The sequence below is a fragment of the Triticum dicoccoides genome, chromosome 7B (assembly GCF_002162155.2).
Source record: "Triticum dicoccoides isolate Atlit2015 ecotype Zavitan chromosome 7B, WEW_v2.0, whole genome shotgun sequence".
NCBI lineage: Eukaryota > Viridiplantae > Streptophyta > Magnoliopsida > Poales > Poaceae > Triticum > Triticum dicoccoides.
The window spans coordinates 733,250,928-733,271,395 of NC_041393.1; the positions used below are offsets into that span (position 1 = coordinate 733,250,928).

Genomic DNA, 20,468 nt, shown 5'->3' on the forward strand with positions numbered 1-20,468 from the left:
ATTTTAAGGTATGAAATTTCTGAATAAACATGAACAATTTTTTAAATCCTAAAAAGTTTTTTGAAAATTATGTTCATTTTTGGAAAAACGCGAACAAAATATGAAAGGGAACATCTTTTAAAATTCAGAAAAAATTTCTAAAAACACCAACATTTTTTTATAAAAACATGAACATTATTTGAATTTGTGAACATTTTTATGAAACAGAAACATGTGTTGAAATTCATAAGATTTTTAGAAAATGTGTATATTTTATACATGAACATTATTTTTCATTGTTAAAAACTCTCAAAAACAGGAATATTGTCAAATTTGGAGAATTTTTTGAAATGCCATTTTATTTCAGAAATCTCAAAGAATTTTGAAAAATAATATATTTTTTAAAATTCTGAGCGTTTTTTTAAAGTATTTTAAATTTATGAAATAAATTCGAAAAAATTGGAAGGGAAAAAAGAGATAGGGAAAGGAGAATAAAAATAGAAGTAAAACATGGAAATTAAGAAAAATGGGCCAGCCCCTTATTGGTTCTCATGTGCGGAGCACCAACTATATGTCGTCCTGTGCGGAAAATAGAATTTACCAGCTGCATGGGCAGAATAATAAGTGGGCTGGCTTCGCCGGGCCACAGTGCGCGGCCCACGTATGAAAATTGTTTTTCTAGCAGACAAACGCATAAGAATTTAGTACCACCTCGGATAGGAAAAAAATCGACGGTGAACGGATGAAAAAATTGGCGAAATGCACATTGCTTTATTAGTAGGGGTATAGATAAGAGAGAAGTCCACATTTCAACCTCGAACTAACCGCCCGGTTTAATTTACAACCCTGAACTTTGAAACCGGTCGAATTACACCCCGAACTAACCACAAAGTCCAAAACTCAACCCTGGTCTTGGTTTTGCTTCAGTCAAGCGGTTTTGACCTCAGTCAATGCTGACTGGGCTGCGCCACATCAGCAGCTAGGGTTGGGATGAGAAAAAAACGGCTTGTTCTCCGGTTCGTTCTCACGCGACAACATGCACCACCTTGCCGGCCGGCCCCGCCGCCCTGCCTTCGTCCGCTGCGGTGACAGGTGACCCCGGCGCTGCACCTCCGCCACCGTCTCTCCTGCCCCCACTTTTATCTCTCTTCCCTCACCCATCTTGCCTTGCAGCACCAACAAACAACAACAGCTAGCAATTAGCGGCGGGCGCCGGGCAGCCATTAGAAGCTGGTGCGGCATGCATACAGAAGACGAGAGGAGTGCGCGAGGGTCAATGAGGAACTCGCCGGCTAGGAGAAGAGGAGATCGTGGCCATGGAGAGGAGGGCTCATAACTGTCGCGATTGGGGCGTCAACTAGCAGTGGCAGCCGTCGTGGAGTTCCCCAGCTTCCAGATCTCGACATAAGGATTGGCCCCTGTGGCCTTCGACGGCCAGCGGCAACCTCCTCGGCGGACGGAGTTGCAGCATGCAGCGGAGGCAGCATGGGGCAGCAGATGTCGCCGGAGAGCTGTAGGAACAGGTGCCGGTGGTCGGAATCCATGCAGCGGTCGGTGGCAGGGCTCGGGTAGCGACGCACGAGGTGGCTGGAGCTGGCCCGAGGGTGGTCGTCAGCCGCGTCCAGCGGCGGACGGAGGTGCATGGGGCAGCGGCCGTCGGCGATGGTGCTTGAGCTCTCTCTCTCTCTCTCTCTCTCTCGGCGGCGCGTCATGGGGGAGTGGAGAGGAGATGAGGGGATTGGATGGGATTACAGGTGGGTTGCTGTCTTTTGTTTTCAAGAGAACAGGTGGGTTGCTCTCGTGAGAGAACGAGCAGAGTGATATCGAACCCGTGTTTTTAACTCCTCCTAGCCCTAGCTGTTGATATGGTGATGCCAAATCAGGATTGACTGTGTTCAAAACCGCTTGACTGAAGCAAAACCAAAACCAGGGTTGAGTTTTGGACCTTATGGTTAGTTCGGGGTGTATTTCGACTGGTTTCGAAGTTCAAGGTTGTAAATTAAACTGGGTGGTTAGTTTGAGGTTGAAATGTGGACTTCTCTCTATAGATAAGGGCACTCGCAATTCTGCTGCTGATGCATTATCTAGAAGGCTAGCTAATAGTCATGTCTTCCCTATCTCTAGAGCACAGCCTGTTTGGATGGAAGAGATTGTAGCCAGTTACTCTCAAGATGATAAGTCCACTGAGCTACTACAACAAATATCTGTGTGTCCATATCTGCTAAGCGCCTAAGCCTAACTATTAGCTCCTCCAAGGTTTAATTAGATACAAGGGGTGTGTAAGGATTGGTGATAGTCTGGATCTTCACAATAAGATATTCGTTGCTTTTCATGACAGTCCAGTTGGGGCCCCAATTACCAGGTGCTCTGCTTCCATGAATTAATCTGGGCGCCGACTATCAATCATCTTCATTCTGATAATAAACATACAGCAATGACTACTCTTCCCTTGACATCGACCGTGTTGCACCAGTGATTTTTACCCGCGGCAATTAATTAACCTCCTTTACAAGAGTCCAATTTGACGAAATTCGATCGAAATTTGTCGAAAACGCACGGAATTTGACAAAAATAGAAGCACCCACACCTGGCAAACAAAGCCCTTGAGGAGTCCAACGGGCAACGGCCGGTCCGCGGTTGCTTGCCGTGCGGTGCTCCGTGCTCCATGCACGGAGCTTTCACGTACGCCGCCTCGCTGTCCGGCTGTCGTGCACGCACCGGTGCACCACGAGTCCACGGCACGGAGCGGGCCGGATAATCCCGTTTCTCTGCCAGAAAACAAACAAAAGTGAACGTAGTTGTCGCGTCTTGGGCTGCTGGATCGTCTCATCATCTGGCCATACTTCACACAAGAAAGATGAGATCAATTGCTCTCCATGGTGCTCTTAGCTTGCGGTGCTTCAGCAATGGCACCGCGCTGGACAAGACGGACCGACCGCACGCACTGTCACTCCGACAGCCACCTCGGGTGGTGATCAGTACCATCAATTTATAATACGATCGCCGGGACGGATTCTTTGACCTCCCCGCCGCATCCACCGCCACTTCTGTCCCCTCTCCCCTCCCTGCAAGCGAATCACAGCCGCCATTGCTCAGCCTCTGAGGAGCGGAGCGGAGCCGAGGTCGATGGAGCCCATCCCTCTGCTCACGCCCTACAAGATGGGCCAGTTCGAGCTGTCGCACCGGGTCGTGCTGGCGCCCATGACGCGGCAGCGCGCCTACGGCGGCGTGCCGCAGCCGCACGCCGCCCTCTACTACTCCCAGCGCGCCACCCCCAGGGGGCTCCTCATCTCCGAGGCCACGCGCGTCGCGCCGGCAAGGGAGGACGAGGAGCCGACGTCGTTCAGGGACATGCCGGGGGTCTGGGCGGCCGAGCAGGTCGAGGCGTGGAGGCCCGTGGTGGACGCCGTGCACGCCGAGGGCGCCGTCTTCTTCTGCCAGCTCTGGCACGCCGCCGCCGGCGACGGCGATGCCGTCCCGCAAAGGCAGCTGGTGAGCCCGCAGATGAGCTTCGACGGCCGCCGCGAGGAGCTGACGTCGCCGAGGAGGGTGGCCGCCGAGGACGCGCCCGCCGTCGTCGACGCCTTCAGACGCGCCGCCAGGAACGCCATCGATGCCGGTGCGCGCTTCAGTTTTTTTTTTCGAGCTTCCCAGTTTCGTTTCTGAAATCAGATACCAACCGTGCACTCGTGCCATGGCAGGCTTCGACGGCGTCGAGCTCCAAGGCACCAACGGCTACTTCGTCGTCGACGGTGGCGATGGCCCGGAGAGCCGGTGCCGGTTCGCGCTGGAGGTGGTGGAGGCCGTGGCGCGGGAGATCGGCGGCCACCGCCTGGGCCTGCGGCTGGACCAGTTCACCGCCGGGCCCGACGAGCACGCGCTGGCGCTCCACGTCGTGAGCCGGCTCAACGACCTCGGCGTGCTCTACTGCCACATGATCGAGCCCAAGGTGGACGGCCGGCGGCGCGTGTCCCGGCGGCTGCTGCCGTACAGGGAGGCGTTCGGCGGCACGTTCATCGCCAGCGGCGGGTACGGGCGAGAGGAGGGCGACGCGGCCGTCGGCGAGGGGTACGCCGACCTGGTGGCCTACGGGCGGCTCTTCCTGGCCAACCCGGACCTGCCGAGGAGGTTCGAGCTGGGCGCGCCGCTCAACGACTGCGTCAGCGCCACCTTCTACGGCGCCGGCGCCGGAGCCGCCCACCCCGCTGTCGGATACACCGATTACCCCTTCCTAGAATGATCGATGATCGTGCTCGGATGCTGTTTTCGGCGCAAACGATCGACCATGATTTGCCCCAGTGTTGTATATATGACAGTGCTAATTTTATGGGGATTAAGTTCATCAATCAATTCGATCCTCTCGTTAATGTACTAGTGCAATGTTGAGTCACTTATTTTGGGACGGAGGAAACCTTCCCGTAAATGATGATCAACACTCCCTGTTCAGGAAAAGGCAAGGGAAGTGATGATTCACGCAGGCAGGCAGACAGGTGCAGGAGTCTCCATATCCGTCTCACTAATAATGGCAAAGCTAGCTAGATGAGCAAGCAGCAGGCGTTCATCTTCATCATACGGCCAAATGAGTCGTCGGCGTGAGACCGACGGCTGAGATCAGACAAGTTATTCAAGGCGTGCTTGTCCTGAAGCGCCGACTGATGGAGATGTGCCGCGTTGAGTTTCATTCGCTGTTATAAAATGGTCTAACTTTGTCTAAATGGATAAATGGTATACAGACGCATTTTAATTTGTTTGTTCACTCATTTCAATCAGTACATACTCTATTTTAAAATATTTAAAATACCTTATAATAACTACTCCCTCCGTCTCATAATATAAGAACGTTTTTGACACTACACTAGTGTAAAAAACGTTCTTATATTATGAGACAGAGGGACTAGAAAAAAGCCCGTATGTTGCAAGGGAGAAAAAAAAACCCACTCTCAATAATCATGAGTCAAGACCCCAATAACTTCATGTCCTTTAATTTAACACATGGCATCCCATCTGTGTTCCCAATTATTGTCCTTCCCACCCTCGTTAATGGTTGCCTCAATGCTCACGCGATCACAACGCGTTTGAATGTTGTCAATCCTAAGACGTCTCTCTCTCGACATAAAATAAGAATTCTGCTTTTTTCTGTGAGGTTTTGGCGGGGCATGCATGCGTGGTTATAGATGGTTTTTTTCCGTCTCCATTCCTGGTTTTGCTCAGGCAGGACCAGTCCTGAGATTTTTGGGGCCGAAACTAAAACCCAGGACCCTTAATATAAACATCATAACAATACTTCGTGACATCCAATGCCATATTTTGGGTCTACGTCTCTATAATCTTGTGAGTGGCCCAAGGTATATATGATGGCCTATGGAGGAAATAGACAAAGGTGTCCATAGCTATTACAAGTCATCCTTCCATATACAAAGCCATGTTTATTGTCAGGGTTAGCACAACTATTGAAGCACATAATAAGTTCGAGGCACTAATAGGTTTAGAGTAGGTAGTCCTAAAAAAATATTCATCCAAAACATAATAGTTCTTAGACTAACTAATGATAACAGTAAGATTGTTATCGATAGTAGTATCATATAAATTAATATAGATGAGAAAATATATTAATGATATGCAAAATATTTTTGGAATCAAATTAGATAGCTATGATAGTGCGAAGTTACTCTTACCTTGTTGTGCCAGTGAGTAAATCAAGAGTAGGTTACCCCATTTGTGTTTCTAAGATCAAGCATGTAGGAGATCCGTTGTTGACCTCCTTGAGATTACACCACAAGAACTTCATTATCAATTGCAGAAACGTAAAGATTGATGATACATACTGCAAAAGAGGTCAAACCAGCCGGCGATGTCCATATCTAGAGATGACACACCGATGCGCCACCGTAATCCGGCGGGCAGCCGTGACCCTTGCAATATGGACCTGCTCTTCGAGCAAGGTTCCCAGTTAATCTATCGCGATCTGGGTGCGAGGGGAAAAGACGGCAAAGGTTCGTGCTAGGTTTCTTTTGGGCAGGGGCTCGTGCTAGGTGCTGCGTGCGTCTGATGTTGTCCATGACCAAATTTTGCTGCATCACCGAGATGGAGCTACAGTGTTCTTCTTGTGTAAAAAAGAGAAGGAAAGTCAGGGAGCTTATGAAATTGAAATAGTTCCTTTGAGATAAGTGAAATGAGTTTTTGAAAAACTGAAATGAGGCTTCTAAATTTTAAATTTGTATGTCATGAATTGAAATTGATCTTTTAGAAATTGAAACCAACCTTTTGAAAGTTGAAATGAGCACTGTTCATGGGCCAAGAGTGAAGTGATGTCAGGCTACTGTAGCTTACATGACTTCCCTTCGAATGTTAGAGTATCCAGCTTCCACCGAGATACACTATCACTCTCATTTTCGTGAAATCATGAGCAATTTTTGAAACACGTGAACATATCTAAAATCATGAATATTTTCTTTGTGAACATTTTTACAGATTTTTGAACAGTTTCTAAAATCAGGAAAAACATTAATTCATGAACATTTTATAATATTTCAAACATTTTCCGAAAAACTGAAACAATTTTTAGAATTTTTTTAATAGGCAAACATTTCAAAAATTGACGAACATTTTTTGGAAATTGGTGGAACAAATTTTGAAATTCAAAAACATTGTTTTGATTTAACAAACATTTTATGTAATGCATGATCATTTTTTGAATCAATAAACTACATTGTAAGTCACAAACAATTTTTTGAATTTTTAGGATATTTTTCAATTCATGAAACATATTTTGAATTGTCAAAATTTTATTCAATTTCATTAATTATTTTTAATACATGAATTCTTTTTAGAAAAATCATCAAAAAATTCGATTTCCTGATCACTTTTTTTCAAAATTGCAAACAATTTGAATATTTGTAAATTTTTTAAAATTGCGTACATTTTCTGAATCCACAAACATTATGAATTATTATAAAATTTATTTCAAAATTCACATTTTTTTAATATTCGAATTTTTTTTGAAGTTCCAAATTCTGTAAAGTAGGAAAAATGAAGACAGAAAAGGAAAAGTAAATATAAAAAAACAAAATTTAAAAAACAGATGCCCAGACATGGGCCGGCCCAAAAGAGGCGCGTTGTGTCTTCTCCCAACGCGTAGAGCGCAGGATTAGGCGGGGATTCCGCTGTGTGAATTTTTTTATCACTTATAGGTGGCATCGATGAGTAATATTTTGCAACTTTGGGGTCAATTTTGGTGACGTACCATCAGAAGCAATAGCCTTTTTATTATTGGGTATATAGATATTATAAAAAAAGCTGCATATTTGATATTTGCAATTTTCCCTTCTATCAAGGAATTACAATTTAAACATTCGAAAGAAGGAGCTCTGTATTTTTATGCCAAAGCTAATATGATTCCAAGAGCTTTAGGCACGTGAAAATTCATAGAAGCGCCCATCCTCGCCCAACCTCATTGGGGTGGGAGAAGCCCCCTACTACCGTGTGCGGTATCGGTTGTCATACGTGACAATATTATCTGTTAAGGATTTTATTATTCTACCTAAGCCCAGGTGTACAAACTGAAGGCCGAATATTGAACCTGGAAAGACCAAGACCGAACTATTAAAGATCCAACTAAAACCAGTCGTCGAAATTGGAAGACCAAATTAAATTTGGTCGGATCGGTGTTCTAATCAGGATGACCGCATAATCCAGATAGGTCGAAATAGCACAATTCTCTGAATGTTTATGGCAGAGTTAGCACAATCCCTGGTTTTCTCTGGTTGTTTATGACACAATTCACTAGTAGAAAACAGGGTTTTGGTTCGGTCAGAAAAGAGAATTAATCCCGGTTGCATTACGAACCGGGACTAATGTGAGCATTAGTCCAGGTTCGAGCGGCTAGGGCACCGTACATGCATTAGTCCCGGTTCAAATGGGACCTAGTCCCGGTTGGTGCCACGAATCGGGACTAAAGGGTGCGATGCCCATTAGTACCGGTTCGTGGCACCAACCGGTACTAAAGGTTAGAGCTTTAGTCCCGGTTCGAGCCACCAACCGGTACTAATGGGGTTTGAGGCATTAGTACCGGTTTGTGGCACGAACCGGTACTAAAGGTCGCATTTTCAAACTCTACCCCCCTTGGATCGCCTTTTCAGTTTTGTAAAAAGCAAAAGAAAATGATAAAAACTTCAAAAATTAAAATCTTTCCAGGTGTAGTTATGTTACTACATGTACTAGTTAGGAAAATTTAAAAACTTAAATTTGGAGATGTTTTGCAAAAAGGTGTAGGGAAAATGTAAAACGGCTATAACTTTTGCATACAGTGTCAGAAAAAACATATAATATATAAAAATGTTCAGCACGAAAATCCGCAACCAATTTTGACAGCCTATGGCCTGTTTGCAAATTTTTAGAATCCTCAAATTCTAAAAGGAAAAGAAGTTTTATGCTCAAATTTCAGTTTTTTTGAATTTTTGTTAAATCTGGTCAAACTATGGTCAAACTACTTATTCAAGAAGTATTAGTGTTACTAAATAATTATTCAAGAATATTAGTGTTAGTAAATAATTATTTCAGTTTTTTTGAATTGTGGCCAAATCTGGTCAAACTGTGGTCAAACTATGGTCAAAGAATGGTCAAACTAGTTATTCAAGAAATATTAGTGTTACTAAATAATTATTTCAGTTTTTTTGAATTTTGGTCAAATCTGGTCAAACTAGGGTCAAACTACTATTCAAGAAATATCAGTGTTACTAAATAATTATTGTTTTTTAGAACAATAGTTTCAAACTCAAACAGTGAAATGTGTGACTTCATGCTCAAGCTAAATTCATGAGGGTTAATAGGATTGACATCTTACTATTGTCAGGAAAACAACAAGTGCAGACTTGGAAACGAGGGAGAATAGAACCCGAAAGTTAAGCGTGCTCAGGCTGAAGTAGTGAGAGGATGGGTGACCGTCCTGGGGTGACCGTTCGGGAAGTTAGGTGATTTGGAATGATGAGGGGTAATTAGAGATTAGAGGTTAAATTGAGCAGTGATGAGGGGTGATTAGAGATTAGAGGTTAAAATAATTCAGAATTTGAAAATAAAAAAAATTCAAAAAAAGAAAATTTCAAAAAAAAATCATAAAATTTCCTTTAGTACCGGTTGGTGTTACCAACCGGGACTAAAGGTGGACCTCCAGAAAGCGGCCATGTGGAGGGCCTTTAGTCCCGGTTCATGTAAGAACCGGGACTAAAGGGGGAGGCTTTAGTAACGACCCTTTAGTCCCGGTTCCAGAACTGGGACTAAAGACCCTTATGAACCGGGACTAAAGGCCCTTTATCTACTAGTGATTGTAGTTGAGTACACATGTTGTTTCAACTCTGAATTTTGGTTGCATATACCTGTTACACATACCCGTTGTCTTAATTATGTTTGCATACACATGTACTGTAATGTACATGAATCTGAGTAGTATTATGAAACTGGTCTGTTTGGTCGGACCGAGCACCATCCTATAAAGACCGAAGACCGAATAGAGAAGAACCGAGAAGACCAGAATAATTTTTGTCTTCAATTGTGAGAGACCAAAATTTAAAAGTCAGAAAAAACTAGACTGTGCAAACTAGAAAGATCGAACCCCCATGTTTAATTGGACACATAGGGGCCACAACACCGTGCATTCAGTGGCGGAGCTTTGTGGAGAGCAACCTGGGCCATTGCCCCCCTAACCCATGAGAAAGTTAGCAAATATCCCCTAGTATTCAGCTCATATGTCGAGTTAAAATCAGCCTAAAAGCATGTTTCTTGCCCCTCCAGCCCATTTGTCCCTCCATAAATTCGGCCCAAGCTCCGCCCCTGCGTGCATTGTCGTTATATCTTGTCGTGGAAACATCGTTTGAACACAGATCAGTACCGCTGCCGTTCATCAAATGCATGAGAACCTGCGGGAATAGACTAACCATATCACCGTCACTTCCAAAGCACAACCCTCTTCCACAGCCCGAAAATTACAGAAAATCATGTACATGTCCATCAGATCTGACAAGAACCCGAAGTCGTTTGCCATTCCAGCCACCGTCTCCGTTGGGAAATTTTCGCTCTAAAAAATGTCCGAGCCCACGAGAGGGAAATATTGCCTACTCCATCCGTGCCTACAATCACTACTTTGACCGAGATTGGCCCAAACTAACCTATTTACGAAGTATTTCACGATCTGATTCTTTTCTAAAATGCCATACTCGAAAGACGCCATGGCATTTCTATGCCATGTTCACCTATGTTGACCATCTGACGTGGCAATGCTGGTAATGACATAGACCGCAGCAGTATCCCAGCGATGGAAATACTGCATACCGATATTTGCCCATTAAAACGTTAATATGTTGGGAGTATGGGGGCCTCCAATTCACTTGCACAACCGCTTGTTGGTTCACTCCCCGACCTCATAGGGAATAGAGAGAAAAACATCTCCTCGTCAAATCTCCCCCAATTTGAGCCCGCTTTCCATGTATCTTGCCCCCCCTACCCTAGCATTTAGATCAGGGAGGATATGCCGTGAGCCTTGGTGTTTCCTATCATGCCACCTCAGTTTGTCAAATGGGCATGACCATGACATGGGCCATAGGGGAAACACCATTGACTATGGTGTTTTCCGCGTAAACCATACACCATGGTGGGTGGCATTTTCGAAGAGGGCCGGGCCATGATTTTTTTGGAAGTAGGGTTAATTTGTGCTAGTCTTTGTTAATAAGGTCAAAATAGTGAATTTTAGCCTCTGTCCGAGAACTACTAGCCCCACCGCTTTACCTCGCACATTCTCGTGCATTTGTCCCAGCGGCATCGGACCATGCAAAAGCAATATCTCGCTTCTTGCAATGTGTATGGAGCACTTGCGTAGAGCCGTCCCATGAGTTATTGTCCCAATGGTAATTGTTTCGCTTCTGGCCTATTTTGGGCTTGTCTCATTTTTTCTGTGTTTTCTCTATCATTTTTACGGTTTTTCTTTTGTTTATATTTCTGTTTTTCATTTCCTATCTTTTTTTCATTTTCAGTTTTTCATTTTTCTTTTTCCTTTTTTCCATTTTCCTTCTTATTTTTTCTTATTAAAAAAATACATGTTGACATCTTTTTTTCTAATATACATTGAACATTCTTTCAGATACACTCTAAGTTTTTTGAGTACATGCTGAACATTTTTCAAATGCACGTTGAGTATTTTAAAATACACGGTGCATAGTTTTTTAAACACACGTAGAACATTTTCAAAGACATTTGAAATTTTCTAAATACTGTGTGAATAATTTTTAAATGTGTTGAACATTTCTTAAGATACATGAAGACATTTCTAAAATACATGGTGAAAATGCTTTCAACACACTTTTTTTCAAAAACATAGAGAACATACTCCAAATACAAGTTGAACATTTTTTAATACTTTGATTATTTTGTATCATATACATTGAAATTTCCAATGTACATGACGATAATTTTTCAACACAAGCTGAACATTTCAAAAAATATTTTACAAATACACATGAACTTGTTTATATCCACTCTTTAACATACATCCAATATTTATTTTTTAGCACATGTATTTTACCCAAAAGAATAGAAAAAACAGAATGAAAATGTAAATAAAACCGAAAAAGAAAAAAATAGAGCGTTTGCTGCACTTGTTTTTTCACGAAGTGCGTTGCTAACTTTTTTGGTTTTAGAGGTCAAAATCTTTTTTGGGTTTAGAGAAAGTGTGTTGCTAATCTGGTTTACACACGAAGTGTATTGCATCCCAACTCAAAAAAAAGTGCGCTGCATACTGTACCGATGGAACATCGTTAGCTCTCTATTACCGCACCCACCCACACCGTTGTTTCCTCATACGGGCCCATGTCCGCATGCCGGCCTTTTCCACTGCGCAAACCCACCTGTTCTGCGCAACCAGTACTGTAAATGCCAGCACCAACGTCGCGCACGCGAGCTCGTTCACTACAAGGCCTCTTTCTCCCTCCATTACATAACGTAGCGCATATAGATATTCTCGAAAGTTAAATTATACAAACTTTGATCAAATTTATAAAGAAAACTATTCATATCTACAATATCGAATATATACAATGTGAAAATACATCTTGTGATGTATCTTGGGATATGTGTTTGGTATTCTAGATGTATATATTTTTCTTTACAAACATGGTCAAAGTTTATAAAATTTAACTTTCCAAAAGATCTATAGGCGCTATATTGTGAAATGGAGGGAGTATGATTTTTCTCCTCCATCTCAGCATTTGCACCATTGCACCTTCCCCACATAGGTGTAGGTGTAGATAAGCATTAAGTACATTTGACAAACATCAGTCTAAGTGGTGAAACACTAGAGACTGTGAGGACAGTACAGATAGGACATTGGCACAATCCTTATGATGACAAACACCTGATACTACAGGTAGTGATTCAAAGAGCTAGCCTAGAGTGATGATGAGCCTTCACATTGTGTGTACAGGATACATATGATAACCTGCTTGGATGAAAACTGGAAGAGGCACTTGGGATACTATGTGAAGGAAATATGCCCTAGAGGTAATAATAAAGTTATTATTTTATATTTCTTTATTCATGATAAATGTTTATTATTCATGCTAGAATTTTATTGATCGGAAACCTAAATACATGTGTGAATACATAAACAAACACCGTCTCCCTAGTGAGCCTCTACTAGACTAGCTCGTTGATCAAAGATGGTTAATTAAGGTTTCCTAACCAGACATGAGTTGTCACTTGATAACAGGATCACATCATTAGGAGAATGATGTGATGGACAAGACCCATCCGTTAACTTAGCATTATGATCGTTTAGTTTTATTGCTATTGCTTTCTTCATGTCAAATACATATTCCTTCGACTATAAGATTATGCAACTCCCGGATACCGGTGGAAAAACTTGTGTGCTATCAAACATCACAACATAACTGGGTGATTATAAAGATGCTCTACAGGTATCTCCGAAGGTGTTTGTTGAGTTGGCATAGATTGAGATTAGGATTTGTCACTCCGAGTATCAGAGAGGTATCTCTGGGCCTTCTCGGTAATACACATCATAAGCTTGCAAGCAAATGACTAAGGAGTTTAGTCACGAGGTGATGTATTACGGCACGAGTAAAGAGACTTGCCGGTAACGAGATTGAACTCGGTATGAAGATACCGACGATCTAATCTGGGGCTAGTAACATACCGACGGACAAAGGGAATCACATATGTTGTCATAACGGTTCGACCGATAAATATCTTCGTAGAATATCACTAATGGAATCCACTTCTTTGCCGTCTGCCACTTCTTTGCCGTCAGCTAGCGGACGGCAAAGAAAGGCTTTGCCATCAGCCACCAGAAAACTGACGGCAAAGAGGCAGCGGGCATCAATGGATGCTTTGCCATCAGCTTATCTTTGCCGTCCGCTAGCTGACGGCAAAGAGGGTGGGTGGTGGGGGTACGAGGGCGACCTAACAGCCATCTTCTTTGCCGTCTGCTGGCTGATGGAAAAACATCTTTGCCGTCCGTCAGCAGACGACAAAGAGCTGTGACCTAGCAGATAAGGGGTGAAGGAAATATGCCCTAGAGGCAATAATAAAGTTATTATTTATTTCCTTATATCATGATAAATGTTTATTATTCATGCTAGAATTGTATTAACCGGAAACATAATACATGTGTGAATACATAGACAAACAGAGTGTCACTAGTATGCCTCTACTTGACTAGCTCGTTAATCAAAGATGGTTATGTTTCCTGACCATGAACAATGAGTTGTTATTTGATTAACAAGGTCACATCATTAGTTGAATGATCTGATTGACATGACCCATTCAATTAGCTTAGCACCTGATCGTTTAGTATGTTGCTATTGCTTTCTTCATGACTTATACATGTTCCTATGACTATGAGATTATGCAACTCCCGTTTACCGGAGGAACACTTTGGGTACTACCAAACGTCACAACGTAACTGGGTGATTATAAAGGAGTACTACAGGTGTCTCCAATGGTCGATGTTGGGTTGGCGTATTTCGAGATTAGGATTTGTCACTCCGATTGTCGGAGAGGTATCTCTGGGCCCTCTCGGTAATATACATCACATAAGCCTTGCAAGCATTACAACTAATATGTTAGTTGTGAGATGATGTATTACGGAACGAGTAAAGAGACTTGCCGGTAACGAGATTGAACTAGGTATTGGATACCGACGATCGAATCTCGGGCAAGTAACATACCGATGACAAAGGGAACAACGTATGTTGTTATGCGGTCTGACCGATAAAGATCTTCGTAGAATATGTAGGAGCCAATATGGGCATCCAGGTCCCGCTATTGGTTATTGACCAGAGACGTGTCTCGGTCATGTCTACATTGTTCTCGAACCCGTAGGGTCCGCACGCTTAAGGTTACGATGACAGTTATATTATGAGTTTATGCATTTTGATGTACCGAAGGTTGTTTGGAGTCCCGGATGTGATCACGGACATGACGAGGAGTCTCGAAATGGTCGAGACGTAAAGATTGATATTGGAAGCCTATATTTGGATATCGGAAGTGTTCCGGGTGAAATCGGGATTTTACCGGAATACCGGGAGGGTTACCGGAACCCCCCGGGAGCTATTTGGGCCATAGTGGGCCTTAGTGGAAAAGAGAAGGGGCTGCCCTAGATGGGCTGCGCGCCCCCCTTCCCCTAGTCCTATTAGGACTAGGAGAGGTGGCCGGCCCCCTCCTCCTCTTTTCCCCTCCGAGGAATCCTAGTTGGACTAGGATTGGAGGGGGAATCCTACTCCCAGAGGGAGTAGGACTCTCCTGCGCCTCCCCCCCTTGGCCGGCCAGCCTCCCCTCCTCTCCTCCTTTATATACGGAGGCAGGGGCACCTCTAAACACACAAGTTGACACAAGTTGATCCACGTGATCTATTCCTTAGCCGTGTGCGGTGCCCCCTGCCACCATATTCCTCGATAATACTGTAGCGGAGTTTAGGCGAAGCCCTGCTGCTGTAGTTTATCAAGATCGTCACCACGCCGTCGTGCTGACGAAACTCTTCCCCGACACTTTGCTGGATCGGAGTCCGGGGATCGTCATCGAGCTGAACGTGTGCTCGAACTCGGAGGTGCCGTAGTTTCGGTACTTGATCGGTTGGATCGTGAAGACGTACGACTACTTCCTCTACGTCGTGTCATCGCTTCCGCAGTCGGTCTGCGTTGGGTACGTAGACAACACTCTCCCCTCGTTGCTATGCATCACATGATCCTGTGTGTGCGTAGGAATTTTTTTGAAATTACTACGAAACCCAACAGTGGCATCCGAGCCTAGGTTATTTATGTTGATGTTATATGCACGAGTAGAACACAAGTGAGTTGTGGACGATACAAGTCATACTGCCTACCAGCATGTCATACTTTGGTTCGGCGGTATTGTTGGACGAGACGACCCGGACCAACCTTACGCGTACGCTTACGCGAGACCGGTTCCCTCGACGTGCTTTGCACAGAGATGGCTTGCGGGCGACTGTCTCTCCAACTTTAGTTGAACCAAGTATGGCTACGCCCGGTCCTTGCGAAGGTTAAAACGGAGTCTATTTGACAAACTATCGTTGTGGTTTTGATGCGTAGGTGAGATTGGTTCTTACTTAAGCCCGTAGCAGCCACGTAAAACATGCAACAACAAAGTAGAGGACGTCTAACTTGTTTTTGCAGGGCATGCTGTGATGTGATATGGTCAAGGCATGATGCTGAATTTTATTGTATGAGATGATCATGTTTTGTAACCGAGTTATCGGCAACTGGCAGGAGCCATATGGTTGTCGCTTTATTGTATGCAATGCAATCGCGATGTAATGCTTTACTTTATTACTAAACGGTAGTGATAGTCGTGGAGGCATAAGATTGGCGAGACGACAACGATGCTACGATGGAGATCAAGGTGTCGCGCCGGTGATGATGGTGATCATGACGGTGCTTCGGAGATGGAGATCACAAGCACAAGATGATGATGACCATATCATATCACTTATATTGATTGCATGTGATGTTTATCTTTTTATACATCTTATCTTGCTTTGATTGACGGTAGCATTATAAGATGATCTCTCACTAAATTATCAAGAAGTGTTCTCCCTGAGTATGCACCGTTGCCAAAGTTCGTCGTGCCCAGACACCACGTGATGATCGGGTGTGATAAGCTCTACGTCCATCTACAACGGGTGCAAGCCAGTTTTGCACACGCAGAATACTCAGGTTAAACTTGACGAGCCTAGCATATGCAGATATGGCCTCGGAACACGGAGACCGAAAGGTCGAGCGTGAATCATATAGTAGATATGATCAACATAATGATGTTCACCGATGAAACTACTCCATCTCACGTGATGATCGGACATGGTTTAGTTGATTTGGATCACGTGATCACTTAGAGGATTAGAGGGATGTCTATCTAAGTGGGAGTTCTTAAGTAATATGATTAAATTGAACTTAAATTTATCATGAACTTAGTCCTGGTAGTATTTTGCAAATCATGTTGTAGATCAATAGCTCGCGTTGTTGCTTCCCTGTGTTTATTTTGATATGTTCCTAGAGAAAATTGTGTTGAAAAATGTTAGTAGCAATGTTGCGGATTTGATCCGTGATCTGAGGTTAAATCCTCATTGCTGCACAGAAAAATTATGTCCTTAATGCACCGCTAGGTGACGGACCTATTGCAGGAGCAAATGTAGATGTTATGAACATTTGGCTAGCTCAATATGATGACTACTTAATAGTTTAAGTGCACCATGCTTAACGGCTTAGAATCGGGACTTCAAAGACGTTTTGAATGTCATGGACCATATGAGATGTTCCAGGAGTTGAAGCTAATATTTCAAGCAAATACCCGAGTTGAGAGATATGAAGTCTCCAACAAGTTCTATAGCTAAAAGATGGAGGAGAATCGCTCAACTAGTGAGCATGTGCTCAGATTGTCTGAGTACTACAATCGCTTGAATCAAGTGGGAGTTAATCTTCCAGATAAGATAGTGATTGACAGAATTCTCTAGTCACCATCACCAAGTTAGTAGAACTTCGTGATGAACTATGACATGCAAGGGATAACGGAAACGATTCCCAAGCTCTTCGTAATGCGGAAATTGACGAAGGTAGAAATCGAGAAAAACATCAAGTGTTGATGGTAGACAAGACCACTAGTTTCAAGAAAAGGGGCAGAAGGAAGAAGGGGAACTTCAAGAAGAACAACAAGCAAGTTGCTGCTCAAGTGAAGAAGCCCAAGTCTGATCCTAAGCCTGAGACTAAGTGTTTCTACTGCAAAGGGACTGGTCACTGGAAGCGGATCTACCCCAAGTGATTGGCGGATAAGAAGGATGGCAAAGTGAACATAAGTATATTTGATATACATATTATTGATGTGTACTTTACTAGTGTTTATCGCAAACCCTCAGTATTTGATACTAGTTCAGTTGCTAAGATTAGTAACTCGAAACGGGAGTTGCAGAATAAACAGAGACTAGTTAAGGGTGAAGTGACGATGTGTGTTGGAAGTGGTTCCAAGATTTATATGATCATCGTCACACACTCCCTATACTTTCGGGATTAGTGTTGAACCTAAATAAGTGTTATTTGGTGTTTGCGTTGAGCATGAATATGATTTGATCATGTTTATTGTAATACGATTATTCATTTAAGTAAGAGAATAAATTGTTGTTCTGTTTACATGAATAGAACCTTATATGGTTACACACCCAATGAAAATAGTTTGTTGGATCTCGATCGTAGTGATACACATAATCATAATATTGAAACCAAAAGATGCAAAGTTAATAATGATAAGTGCAACTTGTTTGTAGCACTGCCATTTAGGTCATATTGGTGTAAAGCGCATGAAGAAACTCCATACTGATGGAATTTTGGAATCACTTGATTATGAATCACTTGATGCTTGCGAACTGTGCCTTTTGGGCAAGATGACTAAAACTCCGTCCTCCGGAACAATGGAACGAGCTACTGACTTATTGGAAATAATACATACCGATGTATGCGATCCAATGAGTGCTGATGCTCGTGGCAAGCATCGTTGTTTTCTGACCTTCACAAGATGATTTGAGCAGATATGGGTATATCTACTTGATGAAACATAAGTCTGAAATAGTTGAAAGGTTCAAAGAATTTCAGAGTGAAGTGGAAAAATCATCGTAACAAGAAAATAAAGTTTCTGCGATCTGATCGCGGAGACAAATATTTGAGTTACGAGTTTGGTCTTCAATTAAAACAATGTGGAATAGTTTCACAGCTCATGCCACCTGGAACACCACATCGTTATGGTGTGTCCGAACGTCGTAACCGCACTTTATTTGATATGGTGCGATCTATGATATCTCTTTACCACTATCGTTTTGGGGTTATGCATTAGAGACAGCTGCATTCACATTTTAAATAGGGCACCATCTAAATCCGTTGAGACGACACTGTATGAATTATGGTTTAGCAGTAAACCTAAGCTGTTGTTTCTTAAAGTTTGGGGCTGCGATGCTTATGTGAAAAAGTTTCATCCTGATAAGCTCGAACCCAAATCGGAGAAGTGCGTCTTCATAGAATACCCAAAGGAAATTGTTGGGTACACCTTCTATCACAGATCCGAAGGCAAGACATTCGTTGCTAAAATGGATCCTTTCCAGAGAAGGAGTTTCTCTCGAAAGAAGTGAGTGGGAAGAGAGTAGAACTTGATGAGGTAATTATACCTTCTCCCTTGTTGGAAAGTAGTTCATCACAGAAATCAGTTCCAGTGATTCCTACACCAATAAGTGAGGAAGTTAATGATGATGATCATCAAACTTCAGATCAAGTTACTACCAAACCTCGTAGGTCTTCCAGAGTAAGATCCGCACCAGAGTGGTACGGTAATCATGTTCTGGAAGTCATGTTACTAGACCATGATGAACCTACGAACTATGAGGAAGCAATGATGAGCCCAGATTCCACGAAATGGCTTGAGGCCATGAAATCTGAGATATGATCCATGTATGAGAACAAAGTGTAGACTTTGATTGACTTGCCCGATGATCGGTGAGTCATTAAGAATAAATGGATCTTCAAGAGGAAGACGGACGTTGATAGTAGTGTTACTATCTACAAAGCTAGACTTGTCGAAAAAGTTTTTTGACAAAGTTCAAGGTGTTGAATACGATGAAATTTTCTTACTCGTATCGATGCTTAAAAGTCTGTCCTAATCATGTTAGCAATTGCCGCATTTTATGATTATGAAATTTGGCAGATGGATGTCAAAACTGCATTCCTGAATGGATTTCTGGAAGAAGAGTTGTATATGATGCAACCGGAAGGTTTTGTCGATCCAAAGGGAGCTAACAAAGTGTGCAAGCTCCAGCGATCCATTTATGGACTGGTGCAAGAATCTCGGAGTTGGAATATACGCTTTGATAAGTTGATCAAAGCATATAGTTTTTGTACAGACTTACGGTGAAGCCTGTATTTACAAGAAAGTGAGTGGGAGCACTACAACATTTCTGATAAGTATATGTGAATGACATATTGTTGATCGGAAATAATGTAGAATTATTCTGCAAAGCATGAAAGGATACTTGAATAAAAGTTTTTCAAAGAAAGACCTTGGTGAAGCTGCTTACACATTGAGCATCAAGATCTATATAGATAGATGAAGACGCTTGATAAGATTTTTCAATGAATACATACCTTGATAAATTTTTGAAATAGTTCAAAATGGAACAGTCAAAGAAGGAGTTCTTGCCTGTGTTGCAAGGTGTGAAGTTGAGTAAGACTCAAAGCCCGACCACGGCAGAAAATAGAAAGAGAATGAAAGTCATTCCCTATGCCTCAGTCATAGGTTCTATAAAGTATGCCATGCTGTATACCAGATCTATTGTATGCCATACCACTGAGTTTGGCAAGGGAGTACAATAGTGATCTAGGAGTAGATCACTGGAGAGCGGTCAAAATTGTCCTTAGTGGAATAAGGATATGTTTCTCGATTATGGAAAAAGGTTCGTCGTAAAGGGTTACGCCGATGCAAGTTTGACACTAATCTAGATGACTCTAAATCTCGATCTAGATACATATTGAAAGTGGGAGCAATTAGCTAGAGTAGCTCCATGCAGAGCATTGTTGACATAGAAATTTGCAAAATACATAAGGATCTGAATGTGGCAGACCCGTTGACTAAGATTCTCTCACAAGCAAAACATGATCACACCTTAGTACTCCTTGGGTGTTAATCACATAGCGATGTGAACTAGATTACTGAATCTAGTAAACCCTTTGGGTGTTGGTCACATAGCGATGTGAACTATGGGTGTTAATCACATGGTGATGTAAACTATTGCTGTTAAATCACATGGCGATGTGAACTAGATTATTGACTCTAGTGCAAGTGGGAGACTGAAGGAAATATGCCCTAGAGGCAATAATAAAGTTATTATTTATTTCCTTATATCATGATAAATGTTTATTATTCATGCTAGAATTGTATTAACC

At 42.8% G+C, this 20,468-nt stretch overlaps 1 protein-coding gene across 1 annotated transcript; it reads left to right on the forward strand.

Moving 5' to 3' along the window:
- The first annotated feature begins 2,759 nt into the window (after positions 1-2,759).
- Positions 2,760-4,369, forward strand: LOC119341865 (12-oxophytodienoate reductase 1-like). Its single transcript, XM_037613713.1, has 2 exons — positions 2,760-3,598; positions 3,681-4,369. The coding sequence occupies exons 1-2, from the start codon at positions 3,106-3,108 to the stop codon at positions 4,217-4,219; spliced, it is 1,032 nt and encodes a 343-aa protein (XP_037469610.1). The 5' UTR covers positions 2,760-3,105; the 3' UTR covers positions 4,220-4,369.
- Positions 4,370-20,468: the final 16,099 nt, after the last annotated feature.